Genomic DNA, 20,605 nt, shown 5'->3' with positions numbered 1-20,605 from the left:
GCAAAATGGACTGGAGGTGTGGTTAAAGGAGCAGAAGACTTGCTTTGCAAGTGCAAAGCCCTGAGTTCAAACCCTAGTCCTACAAAAAAAGGAAAAAAAAAAAAAAGCAATAAACTTAAAAAAAAATTTAGAATATTTCATTTTAAAAATTTTTGGGGGGTTTATTTATTCATCTATTCATATGTGCATACATTGTTTGGGCCATCTCTTCCTCCTGTCCCCTGCCTGGCAATAAACTTCTAAAATAAAGAGATATATCCGAGGACAGATGCCTATCGTGTGGAGAATTAGAATCAGGCTCCTCCAGTTTCTGCTGCATCAGTCCTACTTCTATTCCAAAGGTTTTCTGCTTTTCACACCATCTGTTTTAAAACCACTGATGCAATGTCAGGTGCACATCATCCTGGCTCAGAACAGCTGCTTCTTCTAGTGTCTTTACACTGAGCCATTCCTCTGTGGTCAACTGATTAAAATTGCAATGGCCTTATACAAATTATATTCCTACTCAGAATTTTTATGTTGCTGCTTGATCTTGGGCTTGGTGCTGTAGCTCAGTGGTAAGTGTTTGCCTAGCATTTACAAGGGCCTGGGTTCAACTCCTTCTTCCCCCAGAAAAACAAACAAACCTACATCTTTCTGCAAGCTCAGCATGTGTTCTATCACTAAGCAATCCCTCTGGCCCCTGATGATTCTTCTTTTACATTATTTTCAAGAACACAGGTATGTCTGGGGAACACTGGCCTGAAGCAATCCTAATCTATCAATGTAACTTTTAGATGATTCCACAAACTAATCTTATTTTATTTATTTATTATTTTTTTTAACAGGAGCCTGGGACTGGAACCCAGAACCTTGCACATTCTAGGCAAACTACACATTCTCAGCCCTCCTAGACCAGAATTTTTTTGTTTTTGGTGATACAGGGTTTAAATTCAGGACCTTCCACTTGCTGGGCAGGTGGTGCTCTACTACTTGAGTTACCTCCAGCCTTAGTCCAGGTTTTTTTATTCTCTTGTTTTTGGTTTTGGTAGTAGTGGGGTTTGAACTCAGGGCCTCACACTTGCTAAGAAGATGCTCTACCAATTGGGCCACTCTGCCAGCCCACTAGACCAGGTTTTTTTAAAGGCAAATAAATAAATAAATAAATAAATAAATAAATAATTGCAGACTTATTTCTTAAGAGTGTAACTTCACAATTCTAAGTTGTACACTGCAAATAAAGATCACTAAAAGCAAAAGGCTACATAGTTATATTTTGAAGTTTTTAAGTGTAATTCCCATGACCAAGGTAGAAAACAACTGTCCTATAGAACACTTACAGCTTTGGATTAAATTTTTTGAAGATCAGCATCATACTTAGGTGGTACAGAGCCTACCTAGCAAACATGAAGCCCTGAGTTCAAACCCAACCAAACTGTCAAAAAAAAAACCAAAAAACAAAAACCAAAAACCCAAAAACAAATCAAAGCATGCTGTTTTTCATTCAATTTCAATGATAGAAAAGATGTCAGTAACATTAATACTGAAAAGGTATCTGAAGAGTCTAAATAAAATTCTTGGGCTGGGAGTATAGTTCAAGTGGTATAGCACCTGCCAAGTAAGTGTTAAGACCTTGAGTTCAAACCCTAGGATTGCAAAAATTTTTTTTTCTTTTCTCCTTTTATTTTGTCATTTTTATATTTACTTACATGTGTATACATTGTTTGTGCCACGTCTCCCCCACCCCCAGCAAAATTCTTATCTATTTAAACTGCATTCCTTAAAGTACATTTATCATGTGGACCAAATTTCTTTTTTTGTGGCTCTTCTATCTGAGGACTCCCATTATTTTGGGGCCCAAAGTGTTCCAGTCAGATCCAGCATGGACACTGTAGAACCCAAAAATTGTGTTTCCTGTGCTCAGCACAGCAAATGCCATTTCTCTAATCCTTGAGCTGCGATAGGAGAAAAAAATAGCCATTGCTAAAACATGAAGAAATAGTTTTTAACCAGTTGCTTTCCTTACAAATACATATTCTACTGGAAGAGTAAAAATAAGCATCCTGAAAACAAATTAACCAGAAAACAAATCAGGAACATCCAGGGAAAGTCATACATACTTAAGAGATCCTGACAACTTGGGCTGTTGAAGAAGTTTATCTGCATGATTCAAAGCCATAAGGTTATCACCCAAAGCCAGAGCTACATAAGCACTGCAGGCAAGTATGGAGCACCTAGAACACAAGAGAAGGGAAGAAAACCCCAAGTTAAAATTTGACAATTGTTGTATCTGCGAAACAGCAAAGACTGTCCTAATTATAGCTGTGACAGTTTGGACACTAGGAAAGGAGAGGAAGCCACAATACTAATGGCAAGAATTAGAATGATGGAGGGGGTGAGCATGGTAGCACAGGTCTGTAATCCTGGCTACTGGGGAAGCAGAGATTAGGAGGATCAAGGTTCAAGGTTCAAGGTTCAAGGCTAGTCTGGGCAAAACATTTCAAGAAACAAGCTGGTTATGGTGGTACATGCCTTGATCCTAACTATGCAGGAGGCTTAGGTAGGAGGACAGCTGTCTGAGGCTGGCCCTGGGCAAAAAGTGAAACCCTATCCAAAAAATAACTAAAGCAAAAAGGGTTCAGGTTGTGGCTCAAGTGGCAGAGTGCTAGCGCAAGGTTCTGAGTTAAAATCCCAGAATTGAAGGGGAAAAAAAATTCGAATGATGGCTAAATCTACCATCTGAAAGAGTTTTGTTAATTATATAAATTAACTTTAGCTTCCATCCCATTCCCCCAAAATAAACAAATGGACTTACTTAATGAATTCTCCTACCTTACTGTACAGTGTTCTCTAAACCTAAAGTCTACAGTCTGTTGGCTTGTTTCCTTTTTTTTTGCAGTGCTGTGTATTGAACACAAGGCCATGTACATGCTAGGCAAGCAATCTACCACTGAGGTACTTTCTCAGTCCTTAGTTTCATCAGTGGACACTATGTAGCCCAGGCTGGCTTTGAACTCACTATGTAGCCTAAGCTGGCCTCAAACTCTTGATCTTCCTGCTTCAGCCTCCAGAGTACAGGCCTATGCCACCAAACCTGGTAAGAAGTCTATTGTTTTTGATAAGCAACAATATTTAAGAGTAACTTAAAAATTTCACTGACAGTTGCTATTATCTTAAATAAATATTCAAGAAAAAAAAACAGGTTGAATAAATGTATGTTAAGATAAAATGTAAGTTACATTGGTTTTGCTAAGTTGGAGTAGAAAGCTAAATTTGCTTGGTTTTCTACTTAATGGGCAGATCATTTAAAATAGATCTTGCTAGAAAGGCTTGACAGTCACTTGAATGTTAACTGCTCCATAAAGCAATCTTAAAATAAACCCTTGTCAAATAGTAATGAAATCTGAATGGTCAACCACAAATGACTTAGCTCAGACACAGAGTTTTGAGTTATGTTTACAAATTACAATGCGTATGTTTATTCGCCTTCCAATTTCAGTATATAGAACAACATAACGCTATAGCACCACAGTTTGCTAATGCTCTGAAATCTTATGCTGAGAAATGGGTCCTTTTAGTAGCATAGGTGGGCAAATTCAGAAGTGGTCTGCTGCTTCCTCTTCATTTGCTCACTCTTGGTTGCTGCAATCTTAGAAAATTACCCACTTAAGACAACATAGCCCCCTCAACTCCTAACAGCATAGAAAAACAGACTAGTCTTGGAAGAATGCACAAAGTATTATGGTTCTGGGCTATCATGACAGGGCTGGAGGACGGTCTAAGGTGGTGCCTTTTATCACCAATGTTGACTGAGATCCAAAGTACTTAGATATATTCGCTAGCTTAGAATAGGTCATTAGGCAGGACTCCCATTCAGCGCAGATAACTCTCATCTACCATTCCTCCCATCCTACCACACTGCTTCGCTATCAGTTCACAAGACCAGCCTAAAAATAAAGTACATAAAAAAGATTACCTTCTGATTCTTCTAAATTCTACTCATATATAAAACAGATACTCTAACCTGTCTTTGTAAAAAATTTATTGATTTATGTTTTTGGCAGTACTGGTGTTGTAAACTCAGGCAGGACCTTCTACTTGCCACGCAGACACTCTACCACTTGAGCCACACAGACCTTTTTGCTGGAGGTTTCTTTCTTTTCTTTTCTGGTGGGACTGGGGTTTGAACTCAGGGCTTCATACTGAGTTCAAGCAGGCACTGTATGGCTTGAGCCACACTTCCAGTTCTTTTTACTCTGGCTATTTTGGAGATGAGGTCTCACAAAGTATTGCCTGGACTGGCCTCAAACACCCCCGCCTGCCTCTCCCCACCCTACACTTTAAAGCTTTTTTTTTTTTTTTTTTTTTTTTTGAGACAGGGTCATGCTATATATTTCAAGCTGGCCTTGAACTCCCAATCCTCCTGCCTCAACCTCCCAAATGCTAGTGTTTTTTTTTTTTTTAAATAAAAATTTAATTCAGCTACTACAAGGAGTTTTTTCCTATTTTGCTACTGACTATATAATTTTAAAAATCTAAACCCTGTTCATGGAAGAGAGTGATTTGACAGCTAGCAAGTAGTGCCACTTCCAAAGGGATTTTCCTGGTGAACCCACTCTCAAATATCCCTGAGTCTCCAAGAGTCAACTTTACCACATGACTACCACATGGCTAAAAGTCCTTGGGGGGAACCCTGTCTCTGATGAGGACTCAAGGAACTACAGAGGGAGGCTCTGGCTAGTTATCTCCCATCTTCAAGAGCATGTCAGTGGTTAAGTCTGTATGACAAGATTAAGTGTCTTAATTTCTCCTTTTGGCTTTTTATTTTAAAATGAGGATGTTCTGAATGGTCACTCATTTAGAAAGTACACAGAGCACTTGGGAGGCAGAAGCAGGAGGATCAAGAGTTCCAGGTCAGGCTAGGCTATACACACACAATGAGACCTAGCTCAAAAAACGAACAAATAATCAGCACACAGAATCTTTACCACATGTTACATATGTATTGCGTATGAAGGAAAAAAAACCAGACTTTAAAGGTTTGATTTCCAGAGGCTCAAGAAGACCATCTGCTCTGTCAACAGTCAAGGCAAAAACTAATCTCCTCCAAAGCAGAAGCACACGTTGTTTGTCTCCTACACTTACATCAATTTCTCAGCATTCTGACTTAATGTATACTGGGCCTGGTGGTACACCCTTGTAACTCTGACAGTCAAACCACAAGTTTGAAGCCAGCCTGGGATACATAAGATCCCATCTCAAAAAACAACAACAAAAAACTCAAAAAACATATAGGCTTCAGCCTCTGCACTTGGGTTCTGCAGGCACACCCAGAACCCCACTTTTCCTACTGGCTTTACTTTTCTGATGAAGCTGACCTTTCCCTGTTCCTGCACACACGAGGTCCTAGAGTCTAGCACAAGTCCCATGTCAGGCAGGCTGAATGGAACAGCCTGCCCTGGCCTCTCCTGACAGTAGGTGGGCTATTATTGCTGCAGCCCACTGTCAAGCCCACTTTGGGTCCAAAAATCAGTCATGTAAGATTTGCAGCCAGACTGTTTCCAAGCAAACCCAAACTATAATCATGTACAAGAAAGTAAAAATCTCTTTTCTTCCACTTTTACTATATCATATTAAATCATAATGGGATAAAAGATTCTATTAATAAAATAATCATTCTATTAAAAATATTGAAATATGTATGTACAAAATGGGAGACTGGGAATTACAGCTCAGAGGGAGAGTGCTTGCCTAGGATGACTGAGGCCCTGGTTCAATCCCAATCACTGCAAAACAGCAGTAGCAGCAAAACGTGGGGGCTCAGAATTCTCATCAAAGAAGTTCCACTGCAAAGACCCACACAAATTTCTAATGATCCCCTTCTCTTGTGCAGACCCAAACTCATCACCCTCTCTTCCTCTTTGAAATAGCCTTTCCTGCAGACTGAGACACTAGTCCACTAAGCCCTGGAGAAACCACCTTACTTTTGACTGTCCTTCCCCAATGCACACTACTTCCTGGAGTTGCATTCTGACCTGCTTTACTGGACACTCAGTGGATCTGACTGTTCACTAGTCTGGAATAACTATACTGCAAGGGCAAACACACTAGATTCTGCACCTGTGCAGGGCCTGGCAAAACCCTCACGACACACCTCACATGCTGGAGGAGCGAGCCTCTAGGGCTACAGACCACTATCCCTGAAAAGAGAAGAAAGGGTTGTTTTTATTCCCCCCTTAAAACACCAAACACCAAATTACAACCACCTACACAAGATTGGACATTATAATCTGTCAAGCCATACATCCTATGAGTTAAAAGAATATAATTCAAATACCTGAAATGATTTTTAATTTTTTGGTGAGACTGTATTTATTTTTATTTTTTTGTAGTACTGTGGTTTGAACTGAACTCAGGGTCTACACCTTGAGTCATTCCAGCAGCCCTTTTTTTTGTGAAGCGTTTTTTTTTTTTTTTTTTTTGAGATAGGGTCTCATGAACTATTTGCCTGGGCTGGCTACAAACTGCAATCCTCTTGATCTATGCCTACTGAGTGGCTAGGATGACAGGTATGAGCCACCAGGCCCAGCTAGATTTTAAAATTTGAAAATGAACAAACAAAAAACAAGGTCCTCAAGCAGCAAGCTTCCATTTATCTACAAATAATTCAGAAAATGTTAAACTTGTCAGAACAGTTTAAAAGCTGTTTTTCATTTGTCTTCTTTAACATTTTAGTGTCTTTTCCCCCTTTGTGTAACATTTTGTTTTGTAGTCATAGTTCTGTGCAGAAAGATTTTTTTTTTCCTTTTTAAAACTAATACACATTTACTATCTCACAATTCTGGTGGTTCCAAGTCTAAAATGGGTTGGTAGGGCTGATTCTTTCCCCAAGCGCTGGGAAGATGCTTCCTAGTGATACCTGCATTCCTTGATAGGTGGGGCTTTTTTTGTCGCAGAACTGGGGTTTTGAACTCAGGTTCTGAGTCTCGCACTTCAGATAGAGGCTCAGGTTTTTGCCCTTGGACCTCAATCCTCCTACCACTGCCTTCCACATAGCTGAGATTACAGTCACAAATCACCACATCCAGCAAGACCACGTCTTGCTAAGTTATTGCTCCAGACAGCCTCAAACCTCAATTCTCCTATCTCCTCCCCTAGCTGGGGATTACAGGTATGAGTCACCTTGCCTGGTCCTTCTGGACCTTGTATTACTCTGAACTCTGCTGCGTGCCTCCCTCTACTGCTGTGATGACATTGGGCCCACCTGGAAAACTTAAGCCCATCTCCATTTTCAAGATCCTTAATGTGACTCATCTGTAGGGCTTGGGTGCTGCTCTCCCTCCAGCTCTGATCCCTAACCTGGGCCTGCCTCTAGGCACCATTTCCTAGAGTCTAAGTTGTTTCTTACACTTCTTACCTGAGTTTGATAAACTCAGGTTTATCAAATCTGTTGATAAACACAGCCCAAGCCCCTACAAATAGAAATTCAGCACAAAGAAGCTTAAAAAAAAAAAAAAAGCTAAAAACCCTTTTGTCTTTTTTTTTTTTTTTTTTTGAGAGAGGATCTTGTTATATGTAGTTGATCTTCCTGCCTCAGCCTCCTAAACACTGGGATTACAGGTTGTGTCACTCCTGTAATCTAGAATTATCTCCATCAAATCTACTATCATAAAGAGCCCAGTCCTACCTCAGGCAGTAAATAAAATGCATAAAGTCATAGAGATACAGCGTTTTATTCATGATTTTTCTTTTTGGCATGACTGGGTTTGAACTCAGGGCCTTACACTTGCTAGGCAGATGTTCTTACCCCTTGAGTCAGCCCCTATGTATGGGACCTTGATATCACTTAATCCAATTCCTTTATTTGACAGAAGAGGAAAGGAAGGCCCAGAGATCAGTGGTGGTCTTGTGGGCTTCCATGGAGCAGCAGACCAATGAAGAATTGTTTTAACCCTGGCTTGTGACCAATATACATATTTTTGGATGGAAATGGGGTTTGAACTCAGGACTTTGCACTTGCAAAGCAGGCACTCTACTGCTTGAGTCAAACCTACAGTCTACTTTTGCTCTGGTTATTTTAGAGATGGGGGTCTTGTGAAGTATTTGCACAGGCTGGCCTTGAACCACGATCCTCCTGGATCTTAGCCTCCCAAGTAGCTAGAATTACAGGTGTGGGCCACAAGTGCCTAGCACTTGTGATCAGTTTAGTCACTGGTTCATCTAAATGAGGTCCTTGAAATCAGGTATGAATCATGTCAAGGTGAACAGAAACTGCTAACAAGAACAGATCACACGAGCAGGTCCTTGTTTAGTACAGCTTACCGGATGGACAGTAGAACCACACTCAGTCTTAAGACTCACATGGGGCTGGCTGTGTCTGAGATGTTTGTAGTCCCTGCACTAAAAAGGATGAGGCAGGATGATCATGAATTTGAGGCTAGCCTGGGCTACATAAATGAGACACTAACTCCAAAAAACAAAACAAAACAAAAACAAGAAACAAATCCAAAAGACAAGATTGAAATGGGGTGTGAGCCACAGACATTCAGCGATTTGTTTTTCAAAGTTGCAATACACTTTTCCAGATTCTAGAATATCTTTCATTATAGTTTGATTTATTTATTGGTGGTCCTAGGGTTTGAACTCAGGACCTCACACTTGCTAAGCAGGTGCTTTACTACCTGAACCACTTCTCCAGCCCCCATCATAATTTTAGAGAATAATAATAATTAGAGAATATTAGGTAGCTAATATCACAGTCTCAGAAAAAATAAGATATCCTGTGATGGGCAAATGTAAAACTCAGTATATGCCCACAATATGCCCACACCAGTTACTAAACCACTGTGAAACAATGAAAAGTTAATGTGCTACTAATATGTGACTAAATCTATGTATGAACTTCTTTTTTGTGGGACTGGGGTTTGAACTCAGGGTTTTGCACTTACAAAGCAGGTGCTCAACCTACTGAACCAAACCTCCAGTCTATTTTGCTCTGGTTACTTCAGAGATAGGAGTCTTGTGAAGTATTGGCATGGGTTGGCCTTGAACCACAATCCACCTGATCTCAGCCTCTCAAGTAGCTAGGATTTAGAAAAGGATTCTTAGATATGACATGAAAAGCATGAGCAACAAAGAAAAAAGCCTCACCAACATGAAAATGCTCTATGCTCTGAGGATACCCCCTTAAAAAGAGACACCAGATGTTGGTGACTCACGCCACAATCCTAGCTACTTGAGAGACTAAGATTGGGAGGTTTGAGGTGTTGGCTCAAGCAGTAGTGTGCCCATACCAAAAAAAAAAAAAAAAAAAAAAAAAAGTGAAAAGACCACTCACAGAATGGAAGAAACTAATTGTCATATCTGATAAAACATGTATCTAGAATACAGAAGGAACTAATACAACTCAGTAATAAAGACAAATAACTCAGGGTGGGGATGTGGCTCAGTGGTGAAGTGCTTTAGCGTGTGCAAGGCACTAGGTTTTATCCCTAGCAACGCCAAAAAATGAGCAAAGGGGCTGGGGTTGTCCTTAATGGTAGAATGCTTGGCTAGCATGCTTGAGGCCTTGGGCTCAACACCCAGCACTGCAAAAACCAAACAAACCAACAAACAAAAAAAAGTGGGAAAGCATCTAATAACCACTGCAAAGAAGATATGCAAACGAGCACATGAAACGATGGTGATGTCATCAGCTTCGCCAGGAGACAGCACTTCATACCTATTACGGTGCACAACAAACACATGATGATTAATGCAGTGACAATTAGGTGCTATGATCCCGGCTACTTGGGAGGTAGAGGTGGGGAGGATTGAGGTTTGAGACCCCCATCTCCAAATAACTAGAGTAAAATGGACTGGAGGTGTGGCTCAAGCACCTGGATTTACAGGTGTTGAGACCTTGAGTTCAAACCCCAGTTCCTCAAAAAAAAAAAAAAAAAGTGGTGACGTGAAGAAACTGGTGTCCCCAGACACTGCTGGTGCACTCACTTTAGCAAACAAGTCTTGTAATTCCTCAAATCACTGAACTGGACGACCATATGACCAACAATTCCACTCCTAGGTATATACCCAAGAGAAATAAAAGCATATGTCCAGTGGGTGTGGTGGCATACACCTGGAATCTCAGCTACACAGAAGGTTGAGGCTGGGATCACTTGGATGACTCAGAAGGGTCACTTGGGTCCAAAGTTCAAGACAAGCTTGACAACACAGTGAGACCCTATTTAAAACAAACAAAATACAGGTCTAGGTCTAAAGGTGTAGCTCAGTAGTAATAGTGTTTGCCCTGAGTTCTATCCATAGCCAACCCTCAAATTCACACAAAAACTTGAACGTGAATGTTTATAGCAGCAATCCTCGCAACAGCAAAAGGATGGAAATGATCCAAATGTCTATGACTGGATGAATGGATAAACAAAATGTGGTATATCCATATAACGGAATACTATTTGGTAATAAAAAAAGAACAAAGTACTGACATATGCTATAACTTGGATAAACCCTGAAAGCATTTTGCTAAATGAAAGCCAGCTGCAAAAGCCCACACATTTTATGATTCTACTTATATACAAGTCCCCAAATAGGGAAATCTATAAAGTAGATTAGTAAGGGCTGGTAAGTAGATTAAGGGCTTTGAAGTGATGAAAATGTTCTAAAATTGACTGTGAAGATGGCTGCACATATCTATGAATATACTAAAACTTCTATGGGATGACTGTGGGACAAGTATTCATTTCTCGAGTCAACAGCTAGCAACAGAATCAACTTAAATTGCAGTCATAGCATTTATTGAATTCCAGGTTACAGTGTACACATGTGCATTTTCACAACTCATTGAAAGGAAACTCATGGTTTGTGCAGCTTTGAGTGGTTCAGGAACTGAAGTAATTTCTAATTAAGAGTGTGTGGGTATACACACACACATATATGGAAGCCTCTTTCCTTAGTATTACTATTTATTTACCTTTTGTAGTTCTGTGGCTAGAATCCAGTCCTTTGACATGATGGGCAACAATTCTGCCACTGAGCTCCATCCCCAGTCTTGACCCATGTTTCTAGTATTTCCAAGCTCACCAGGGCCCTATAATTAAACTGTTTAGTTGATTTGTGAGATATTTTCCTAATCTGCGGACAAACCTGTTTCAACTGTAAGAATATTTTTTGAGAGAGACCTTGACTTAATATAGAAATCTCACAACTGCATCCACTGCTATCTATCATTGAAGGATGGTTAGAATAAATTTTTTAGACTTCTCATTCATGTACAAATGAAAAAAAACTGAAAATGCTCAAGAGAATGTGAACCCATATCCTAAGAAGTGGCCATCAGAACAACCATGATAACTTCTGTATACTAGTTACTTTGGAAATAGGAAATGGGGCTTTGCATTGGTGTCTTGGGTATTAAAGAGCACAAGAAGTCAAACAGTCCATAAAAACTAATTTTTATACTAGTCACACACATTTTCAATCATATAAAATACTTCAGGTCAGAAACAGATGAAATCTTTTAAGAAATTCCGTGTATTTTCAGAAGCAATGTGCTCAGGCTCCTGAAAAGACAGCTGGCTCTTGCCTCAGAACTTACCTTTAACATTATCAACTGCATTAGGAGATTTTATAGCTTTGAAAATTAAGACACAACTCTTTTATGACTCCTTCCCTCCACTTATCTCCATATTACCACTGCTACCATCTTGTATATGAGTCCTTCCATCTTGTTATAGTTCCTTTCTCTGATCAGCTCCATAAGAACCTATCTTTGCCTCATTTTATTTCCATCCATCCATCCATCCACCCATTTATCTATCTTTCTTGGTAGGAATAAGGTGTGAACTCAGGGCTTTGAGCTTGCAAAGCAGGTGCTATGCTGCTTGAGCCACACCTCCAGCCCCTTTGCCTCATTTTATGATGATGAATTCCCTATGGAGACCCTTTGCCCTTTCCACAGAAAGTGGGAAGTGATTTTATTTTTTCTGAAAATGAACAATTTTCTTGCTAGGACACAGGGAAAGCAAAGAGTTGTGCTATGAAAGGTGCAAAACTCTGAGAGGAATCCCATACTGTGAAAGGAATATGAGGTCTCAGCGGGCCCCAACCCCCTTGTTGGAGAAACCAGTACCAAACATCCCATGTAGATAAGATAAGCAATGAGGCAGGGCTCAGTTAGGGCATATAGAATGTGAGGAATGCAAGATGTGAGATACGAGCAAGATGTGAGATACGAGCAAGATGTGAGGTACGAGCAAGATGTGAAGTACGTGCAGGATGTGCTCTGCCTGCTTGTCTAATGTTGATAACAAAAATATGCACACCACTGCAGTCTATATAAGATTTCCCCCTAAGAGGCTCAGGGTCTTGCTTTCCTAACCGGTCCTGCGTGTCCGTGTGGGAGCTCGACCCTGGCTAGCCAGTCCAATAAACTCTGCTTTGTTGATTGCATTCACGCCTGGCTCTCTGTCTCTCGGGGGAATAGGATTCCGGGTCCTAACATTTGGAGGTCCCACCGAGATTTCATTTTCTCGAGAGACAGAACCTGCCTGCGAGAAAGCAGGGGCGATCCCAAGTCCTAGGCGTTGGGAGGGGATCCCAGACCCTCATTTGGAGGAACTTGAGTGTTCCATTTGGGCCGCGGCGGGGATTCGGCCAATCCCCAGGGAGATTCATTCTGGGAATCTCGCAAGGAGGACCACAGGGTCCTATTGGGAGAGGCTTTCCTCTCATTTGGGCTCGAGCATTTTAGGAACCCTGGCGCCAGGTGAAGAACTAATTGAGCTAGTCGACCGACCACCCGTCAAGTGGACGCCTTTCGGCCTGATATCCCAGTTGGACGGTGAGGAGGTTGAATGGGGTGCGCACCAGTGTGAGAGAAGGACCGGTCCGAGCGAGTGCTGGAGAGTGTTGTGTGTGTGTGGAATTATTGTTGCCTTTACCCTTTTTGTTCTATCTCTCTTGGTGTTTGAGTCTCCCTTCCACAATGGGACAGGGACAAACAACCCCAAAGTCTCTGATCCTTTCTCACTTTCCAGAAGTTAAAGAAAGGGCCTTAAATGCGGGTCTGGTCATCAAGAAAGGTAAGTTCGACACCTTTTGTTCTGCAGAGTGGCCCACCTTTGGAGTCGGGTGGCCCATTCAAGGTTCCCTCTCCCTAGACCTGATCACTAAGGTTAAAGCAGTCATTTTTCAGCCAGACAATCGAGGCCATCCAGACCAAGTTTCTTACATTTTGGTTTGGGAGGATCTGGTGAGGAACCCTCCCCCTTGGTTAACAGTTTTTCTGACCCACCCCTCCAGTTCGGCCCCCGGGGCTAAAACCCCAGTCACGCCCGCCTTGGTCATAAAGGAGGAGGAAAAACTTCCTCTTCCCACCTTGACCGGTCCTCAAATTAGGGCATCTCCTTCACCATCTCCGGTCTTACCAGAGAGTTCCCCCCTTTACCCATCCCTCGCAGGGGCAGAGGAAGATCGGCCGCCTCCATACGTGACTCCCCCTGGCCAAGCCAGTGCCCCGGAGGAGGAAATTTCCTCATCCTCCTCAACAGGACTGGCAGCAGGAGGAGGAATGGGTCGAAGACTTCGCCCCCGAGGGATCCGGGAAAGGGAGGGGGAAGACGGGCCCCCCTCATCAACACAGGGGGAGGAAACTGTCCCTACACTTCCAGTCCGGATGGTGGGCCAAGGGGGACCGGGAGGAGGGCAACAGTTTCAGTACTGGCCCTTCTCCTCCAGTGATCTATATAACTGGAGGACGCAGAACCCGCCCTTTTCTGAAGACCCCAAGTGTCTCATAGATCTCCTGGAGTCCATCATGCATACACACCGCCCCACTTGGGATGACTGTCATCAGCTGCTCAATACTCTTTTTACGACGGAGGAACGAGAGCGCATCCTCAACGAAGCGAGGAAGAATGTCTTGGGGGATAATGGGAGACCCACAACTCTCCAACCGGCCATAGACGAGGCTTTTCCCCTACGCCGGCCTGATTGGGATTTCGGGACCGCAGAAGGTAGGGAGCGTCTTCGGATCTACCGCCAGACTCTTATGGCCGGTCTCCGAGCGGCCGCTAAAAGGCCCACCAATTTTGCAAAAGTAAAAGCAGTCATTCAAGGGGAAAACGAAAGCCCAGCCGGTTTCTTAGAGCGCCTCTATGAGGCATACCGTCAGTACACCCCGATTGACCCTGAGGCGGACCTCCACCGGTCTGCTGTGGTACTCTCATTCATTAATCAGGCAGCCCCAGACATTAGGAGAAAACTCAATAAACAGGAAAACTTAGGGGAGATGACTATAAGGGAAATGCTACAGGTAGCAGAAAAGGTCTTTACCGCTAGGGAAACTCCAGAAGAAAGGGAGGAAAGACAGAGAAAGGAAGACAGGGAAGCCCAGGAGAAATTGAGAAAGGAGGACCGGGAGTTCCAGGCTAAGGAAAACCGAAAGCAACAGAGAGAAATGGCTCGTATTTTCCTAGCGGGTGTCCGGGACCAACCCAGAGGAGGGGGCCACGCCAGGACCCCGGATAAGGAACACTGTTTTTACTGTAAGGAAACGGGGCATTGGAAGAGAGAATGTCCTAAGTTAAAGGGAAGAAGAGGGTTTGGAAGGAGACCGGGGGAAAACAGGGAAAGGGAACGAGCAGTAGAGCAGGCCAGAGTCCTACTAGCCGGAGAAGAGGACTGAAGGAGACGGGGCTCAGACCCCCTCCCCGAGTCCTGGGTAACAATGCATGTGGAGGGGAAGCCGATGGGGTTCATGGTGGATACCGGCGCCCAATATTCGGTTTTAAACAAGGCACATGGACCTTTGAACAAGGCACGAACAAGTGTTGTTCAGGGGGCCACCGGTACGCAGTTATGTACATGGACTACCAAAAGAAAGGTGAACTTAGGAAAACACCAGGTCACACACTCCTTCTTGGTCGTCCCTGAGAGCCCCGCTCCCCTGCTCGGACGGGACCTACTCACCAAAATAGGGGCCCATATCCATTTTGAACCAGATGGAATAATTGTGACTGATCGAGAAGGGAGCCCGATTCATGTCTTGTCCCTATCATTGGCTGACGAGCATCGTCTGTTTGAGAGTCAACAGGAACCAGGAGGGGACATGACTCATTGGGTAAAAAGATTTCCCACGGCCTGGGCGGAGACTGCGGGAACCGGCCTCGCCAAACACCTCCCGCCCGTAGTTATACAATTGAAGGCTTCTGCTCTCCCCATTCGGGTGAAACAGTATCCTATGCCTGAGGAGGCCCGAAGAGGCATAGCCCCTCATATCCACAGGCTAATAAAGGAAGGAGTACTGCGACCTTGTCAGTCTGCCTGGAATACTCCTCTGCTCCCCGTCCGAAAGCCGGGAAGCGGGGACTATAGGCCTGTGCAAGACCTACGAAAGGTAAACGAGCGGACGGAGGACATTCATCCCACCGTTCCAAATCCCTATACCTTGCTCAGCCACCTACCCCCCTCGCAAGTATGGTATACAACCCTTGATTTGAAAGATGCTTTCTTCAGCATTCCATTGTCAGAAATTAGTCAGCCGCTATTTGCTTTCGAATGGCAAGAAGATGGGGGCCAATCCGGACAGCTCACTTGGACCAGACTGCCGCAAGGATTTAAAAACTCTCCCACCCTGTTTAATGAGGCCCTGAGCCAGGACCTGGAACCTTTTCGTCGGAGCCACCCACGAGTCACTCTATTACAGTATGTTGATGACTTACTGTTAGCGGCAGAAACCCGAGAGGAGTGCATCAAGGCTACTGAACACCTGCTAACGGAATTAGGTGAGCTGGGGTATCGGGCAAGTGCCAAGAAAACTCACATCTGTAAAAGGTCAGTGACGTATTTGGGTTATCGGATTACAGATGGGGCAAGGTGGCTGACTGATGCCATGAAACAGACTATTCTGGCTATCCCATCCCCGACATCCACTAGGGGGGTGAGAGAATTCCTGGGCTCCGCGGGGTTCTGTAGACTCTGGATTCCAGGATTTGCGGAAATAGCCAGACCCCTATATGAGGCCACCAAAGAAGCTCCAGATTGGAGTTGGGGAGAGAGAGAACAACAGGCCTTTGATCAGCTAAAAGACGCTCTTTTGCAGGCCCCTGCCTTAGCCTTGCCAGATCCTACAAGACCATTCACTCTGTTTGTAGATGAGAAAAAGGGGGTAGCCAAAGGAGTCTTGACCCAACAGCTAGGTCCCTGGAAGAGACCAGTGGCATACTTTTCCAAGAAATTAGACGCAGTAGCGGCAGGATGGCCCCCCTGCCTCCGCATCATAGCGGCCATTGCTGTGCTGGTGAGAGAAGCCGATAAACTAACCTTTGGACAGGCCCTCTGGGTAACGGCCCCTCACCCGGTGGAGGGAATCCTTAAACAACCCCCTGGGAAATGGATGACGAATGCCAGGCTCACCCACTACCAGGGGCTCTTGTTGGATTCCCCTCGGATCACATTCACAGATCCCGTAATCCTGAACCCTGCCACCTTGTTGCCTAACCCGGAACTGCAGACACCTGTCCATAACTGCAAAGAATTCCTCTCCGAAGTTACACAGGTACGGGCTGACCTAAAGGATACCCCCCTGTCCGGCTGCAAATTAAACTGGTACACGGATGGAAGCAGTTTTTTCCAAGATGGAGCCCGAAGGGCAGGGGCAGCTGTAGTCGACCAAGAAGGAAATACGGTATGGAGCAGCGCCCTCCCACCCGGAACATCAGCCCAAAAAGCGGAATTAATTGCCTTGGCAGAGGCCCTGGAGAGGGCAAAAGGAAAGCGAGTCAATATCTACACCGATAGCCGCTATGCTTTCGGTACCATCCATGTCCACGGGGCCATCTATCGCGAAAGAGGATTCCGCACAGCAGAAGGAAAACATCTAAAGAACCTAGCCGAAGTCCAGCGTCTATTAATGGCAGTGGAAAAACCGAAGGCAGTGGCAGTGATGTATGTCCCAGGCCACCAGTCTGCCAAGACGCCGGAAGCTGTCGGTAACAACAGAGCAGATCAAGAAGCAAAGAGAGTAGCAATGGTGAGTCCTCCCATGGAGACAGGGCAACCTTCCACGGTTGCGGCGATAGACGTGCCGGTCCCAGAGCTCCCTCCGCTACCCCCCCGACCAGAATACTCCACAGAGGATTTCACTTGGATGAGAGCCCACTCCCCCTTTAGAGAAGGGGAAGACGGATGGAAAAGCGACTTGGAAGGCAAGTTAATTCTGCCTGAAAAACTCGGACGATTCCTGTTGGCTAACTTACATAAGTCCACCCATTTGGGGCGGAGAAAATTACTAGACTTGTTGACATCTGCGCAGCTCCGATTTCCGAACCAGACCATAGCAGTCCGCCAAATTGTGGAAGATTGTGCCAGCTGCACAATCATGAAACCAGGACGAAGGGAGGGGCACCATACAGGTACTCGGGAACGGGGGAGGGCTCCGGGAAGAAGTTGGGAAGTGGATTTTACTGAGGTAAAACCGGGAAAGTTTGGGTACAAATATTTGCTGGTATTCATAGATACCTTTTCAGGCTGGGTGGAGGCTTTTCCTACAAAGAAGGAGACGAGTCACGTAGTGGCAAAGGCTTTGCTAGAGGAAATCATACCCAGATATGGGGTGCCCGAGGCAATTGGGTCAGATAACGGTCCGGCTTTTGTTAGTAAGGTCCTGCAGGGACTAGCCCAGACTATGGGGGCCAATTGGAAGCTACATTGTGAATATAACCCCCAGAGCTCAGGGCAAGTAGAAAGGATGAATAGGACACTAAAGGAGACTTTAGCCAAATTGGCCCTGGAGACTGGCGGTGATTGGGTGACGCTCCTTCCCTTGGCCATCTTCCGAGTCCGGAACTCCCCCTATGTCCATGGGCTAACTCCCTTTGAGATCCTGTATGGGGCTCCACCCCCCATCATTCAGAGGACCTTAAGCCCAGAACTAGGTGATCTGGCCCCAAATTACCTGACCATGTTGCAGGCTTTAGCTAAAGTGCAACAACGGATTTGGCCCTTAATTCAAGCATACCACGCTGTTAAGAGGGACCCGGCTCCGGAATATGGCATAGTCCCGGGTGACATGGTATGGGTTAAAAGGCATCAGTCCAAAACCCTAGAGCCTAGATGGAAAGGACCTTATGTTGTACTGTTTACTACCCCTACCGCCCTCAAGGTTGATGGCATCGGACCTTGGATCCACCACTCCCACGTGCGTCGAGCCAATCATCAAAAACAAGAAGGGGTCAAGGAGTGGACTGTACGGCGGCACCCAGACAACCCATTAAAGCTAAAGCTTTTGTGGCCCCGGGAACATGCAGAGCCTTCAGGAGCAGCCACGGATGGGGTGGCTGATCGCTCTGATCTTGCTCAATGCCCAGAGCGGGAGCCTCGCAGAAACCAACCCTCACCAGCCCTATAAGCAAACCTGGATACTCACCGATGGGGAGACTCATACCACCCTCAACGAGACTACTCGCACTGCCCCCATAGGAACTTGGTGGCCGGAGCTTCAGTTCTGCTTCAGAGACATCAATCCTGCCTACAAGTCTACTGCCCCGGAGTCAGCCCGACGTTATGGGTTTTATGCCTGCCCCGGCCACAAAAAGAACCAGGAATGTGGGGGGATACAATACTCCTTCTGTAGGTCATGGGCATGTGTCACATCCAATGATAGTGAATGGAAATGGGGGATATCAAAATCAGACCTAGTCAAATTTGCCTTTGTAAATGGGATATTAAGGGGGCACAGAATTCCAATACCCACCCATAAATGCCAGCCCACGGATCTAGATAGAATCAAGGTCACTTTCACTGAAACTGGCAAGAAGGACACCCCTGGGTGGATACAAGGTAAGGTATGGGGACTTGTATTTTATAAATATGGTGGACATGCTGGCTCGACCATAGTGGTCAGATTAAAAATTGAGCCCATAGGGCCACCGTCCACAGCAGTAGGCCCCAATAAGGTACTTAGGCCGCCCAATGTAAAGCCATCTCCCCAACCTTCCACAACTCACCACCTTCCCTCAACCATAGCTCGGGCTAATGTTACAACTCCAAGACCATCAGAAACCAGCCCTCCCCTGGTGAGGCCCAGTCTCATGACCGCATCTAAAGACCCCCTCTGGGAGCTAGTGGGTGCTGCCTTCCTGACGTTAAACCACACCAACCCTAACATGACTAACTCCTGTTGGTTATGTTATGATGTGAGGCCCCCATTCTATGAGGCAATAGGGCTAAACACCACTCACGATACCTCATCTGAGGAAAACCCTAGTCAATGTTCCTGGGGAGACCGTAAGAGAGGTCTGACCATACAGCAGGTAAACGGCCAAGGAACCTGCTTAGGAAAAGTGCCAAAGAACAGACGGGACTTATGTACTGTTATTAACGCCAGTTCTACCTGGGGAAATGCTATTAAATGGGTAATTCCAAAGGACAATGGGTGGTGGCTATGCTCGCGGTCCGGACTCACCCCATGCCTATCAACTAAGGTGTTTAACAGCTCTAAAGAATTCTGTGTTATAGTGGTTGTGCTGCCCCGCATCCTCTATCATTCGGAGGAAAGTCTATATTCATACTGGAATATAGGAACAGGTGAGAGAAAGAAGAGAGAGCCTATTTCTACACTAACCATTGCTACCCTACTTAGCCTAGGGGTGGCTGGGGCAGGGACCGGCATAGCCTCCCTGGCTACTCAACATAAAGGGATGTCTTCGCTGCGCGCAGCCATAGATGAAGATATAGAGAGAATAGAAACCTCCATTAGCCACCTAGAAAAATCCCTCACTTCCCTGTCTGAGGTAGTACTTCAAAACCGACGAGGTCTGGACTTGTTGTTCCTCCAAAAAGGGGGACTATGCGTTGCTCTAGGGGAAGAATGTTGTTTTTACGCTGACCATACCGGAGTTGTTCGTGACTCCATGTCTAAACTCCGAAAGAGCCTGGAACAAAGAAAACGAGAAAAAGAGGCAGGGGAAAGCTGGTTCGAGTCTTGGTTTAACCAGTCCCCATGGTTGGCTACCCTTTTATCTGCACTGGCAGGGCCAATAATAATCATCCTACTGCTTGTTACCATAGGACCCTGGATTCTAAACCGACTTATGACTTTTGTCAAAAGTCGAATTAATACTATCCAACTTCTGGTCCTCCGCCAACAATATCAGGCTCTTCATCCTCTCGAGGATGATTCCTCAATTTAGGCCATAAGAAAGGGGGGAATGAAAGGAATATGAGGTCTCAGCGGGCCCCAACCCCCTTGTTGGAGAAACCAGTACCAAACATCCCATGTAGATAAGATAAGCAATGAGGCAGGGCTCAGTTAGGGCATATAGAATGTGAGGAATGCAAGATGTGAGATACGAGCAAGATGTGAGATACGAGCAAGATGTGAGGTACGAGCAAGATGTGAAGTACGTGCAGGATGTGCTCTGCCTGCTTGTCTAATGTTGATAACAAAAATATGCACGCCACTGCAGTCTATATAAGATTTCCCCCTAAGAGGCTCAGGGTCTTGCTTTCCTAACCGGTCCTGCGTGTCCGTGTGGGAGCTCGACCCTGGCTAGCCAGTCCAATAAACTCTGCTTTGTTGATTGCATTCACGCCTGGCTCTCTGTCTCTCGGGGGAATAGGATTCCGGGTC

At 44.9% G+C, this 20,605-nt stretch overlaps 1 protein-coding gene across 9 annotated transcripts in view; it reads right to left on the bottom strand.

Moving 5' to 3' along the window:
* The window catches only part of Cnot10 (CCR4-NOT transcription complex subunit 10), a 76,312-nt gene that overhangs the window by 8,315 nt on the left and 47,392 nt on the right, over window positions 1–20,605 (bottom strand). For all 9 annotated transcript variants that reach the window (XM_074074064.1, XM_074074066.1, XM_074074067.1 and 6 more), the window contains one exon: window positions 2,100–2,213. In XM_074074064.1, coding sequence (XP_073930165.1) covers window positions 2,100–2,213 — 114 coding nt within the window. The remainder of the gene's footprint in view (window positions 1–2,099; window positions 2,214–20,605) is intronic.

Source organism: Castor canadensis, chromosome 5 (assembly GCF_047511655.1).
Source record: "Castor canadensis chromosome 5, mCasCan1.hap1v2, whole genome shotgun sequence".
Classification (NCBI taxonomy): domain Eukaryota; kingdom Metazoa; phylum Chordata; class Mammalia; order Rodentia; family Castoridae; genus Castor; species Castor canadensis.
This window is presented reverse-complemented; position numbering and strand designations above follow the sequence as displayed.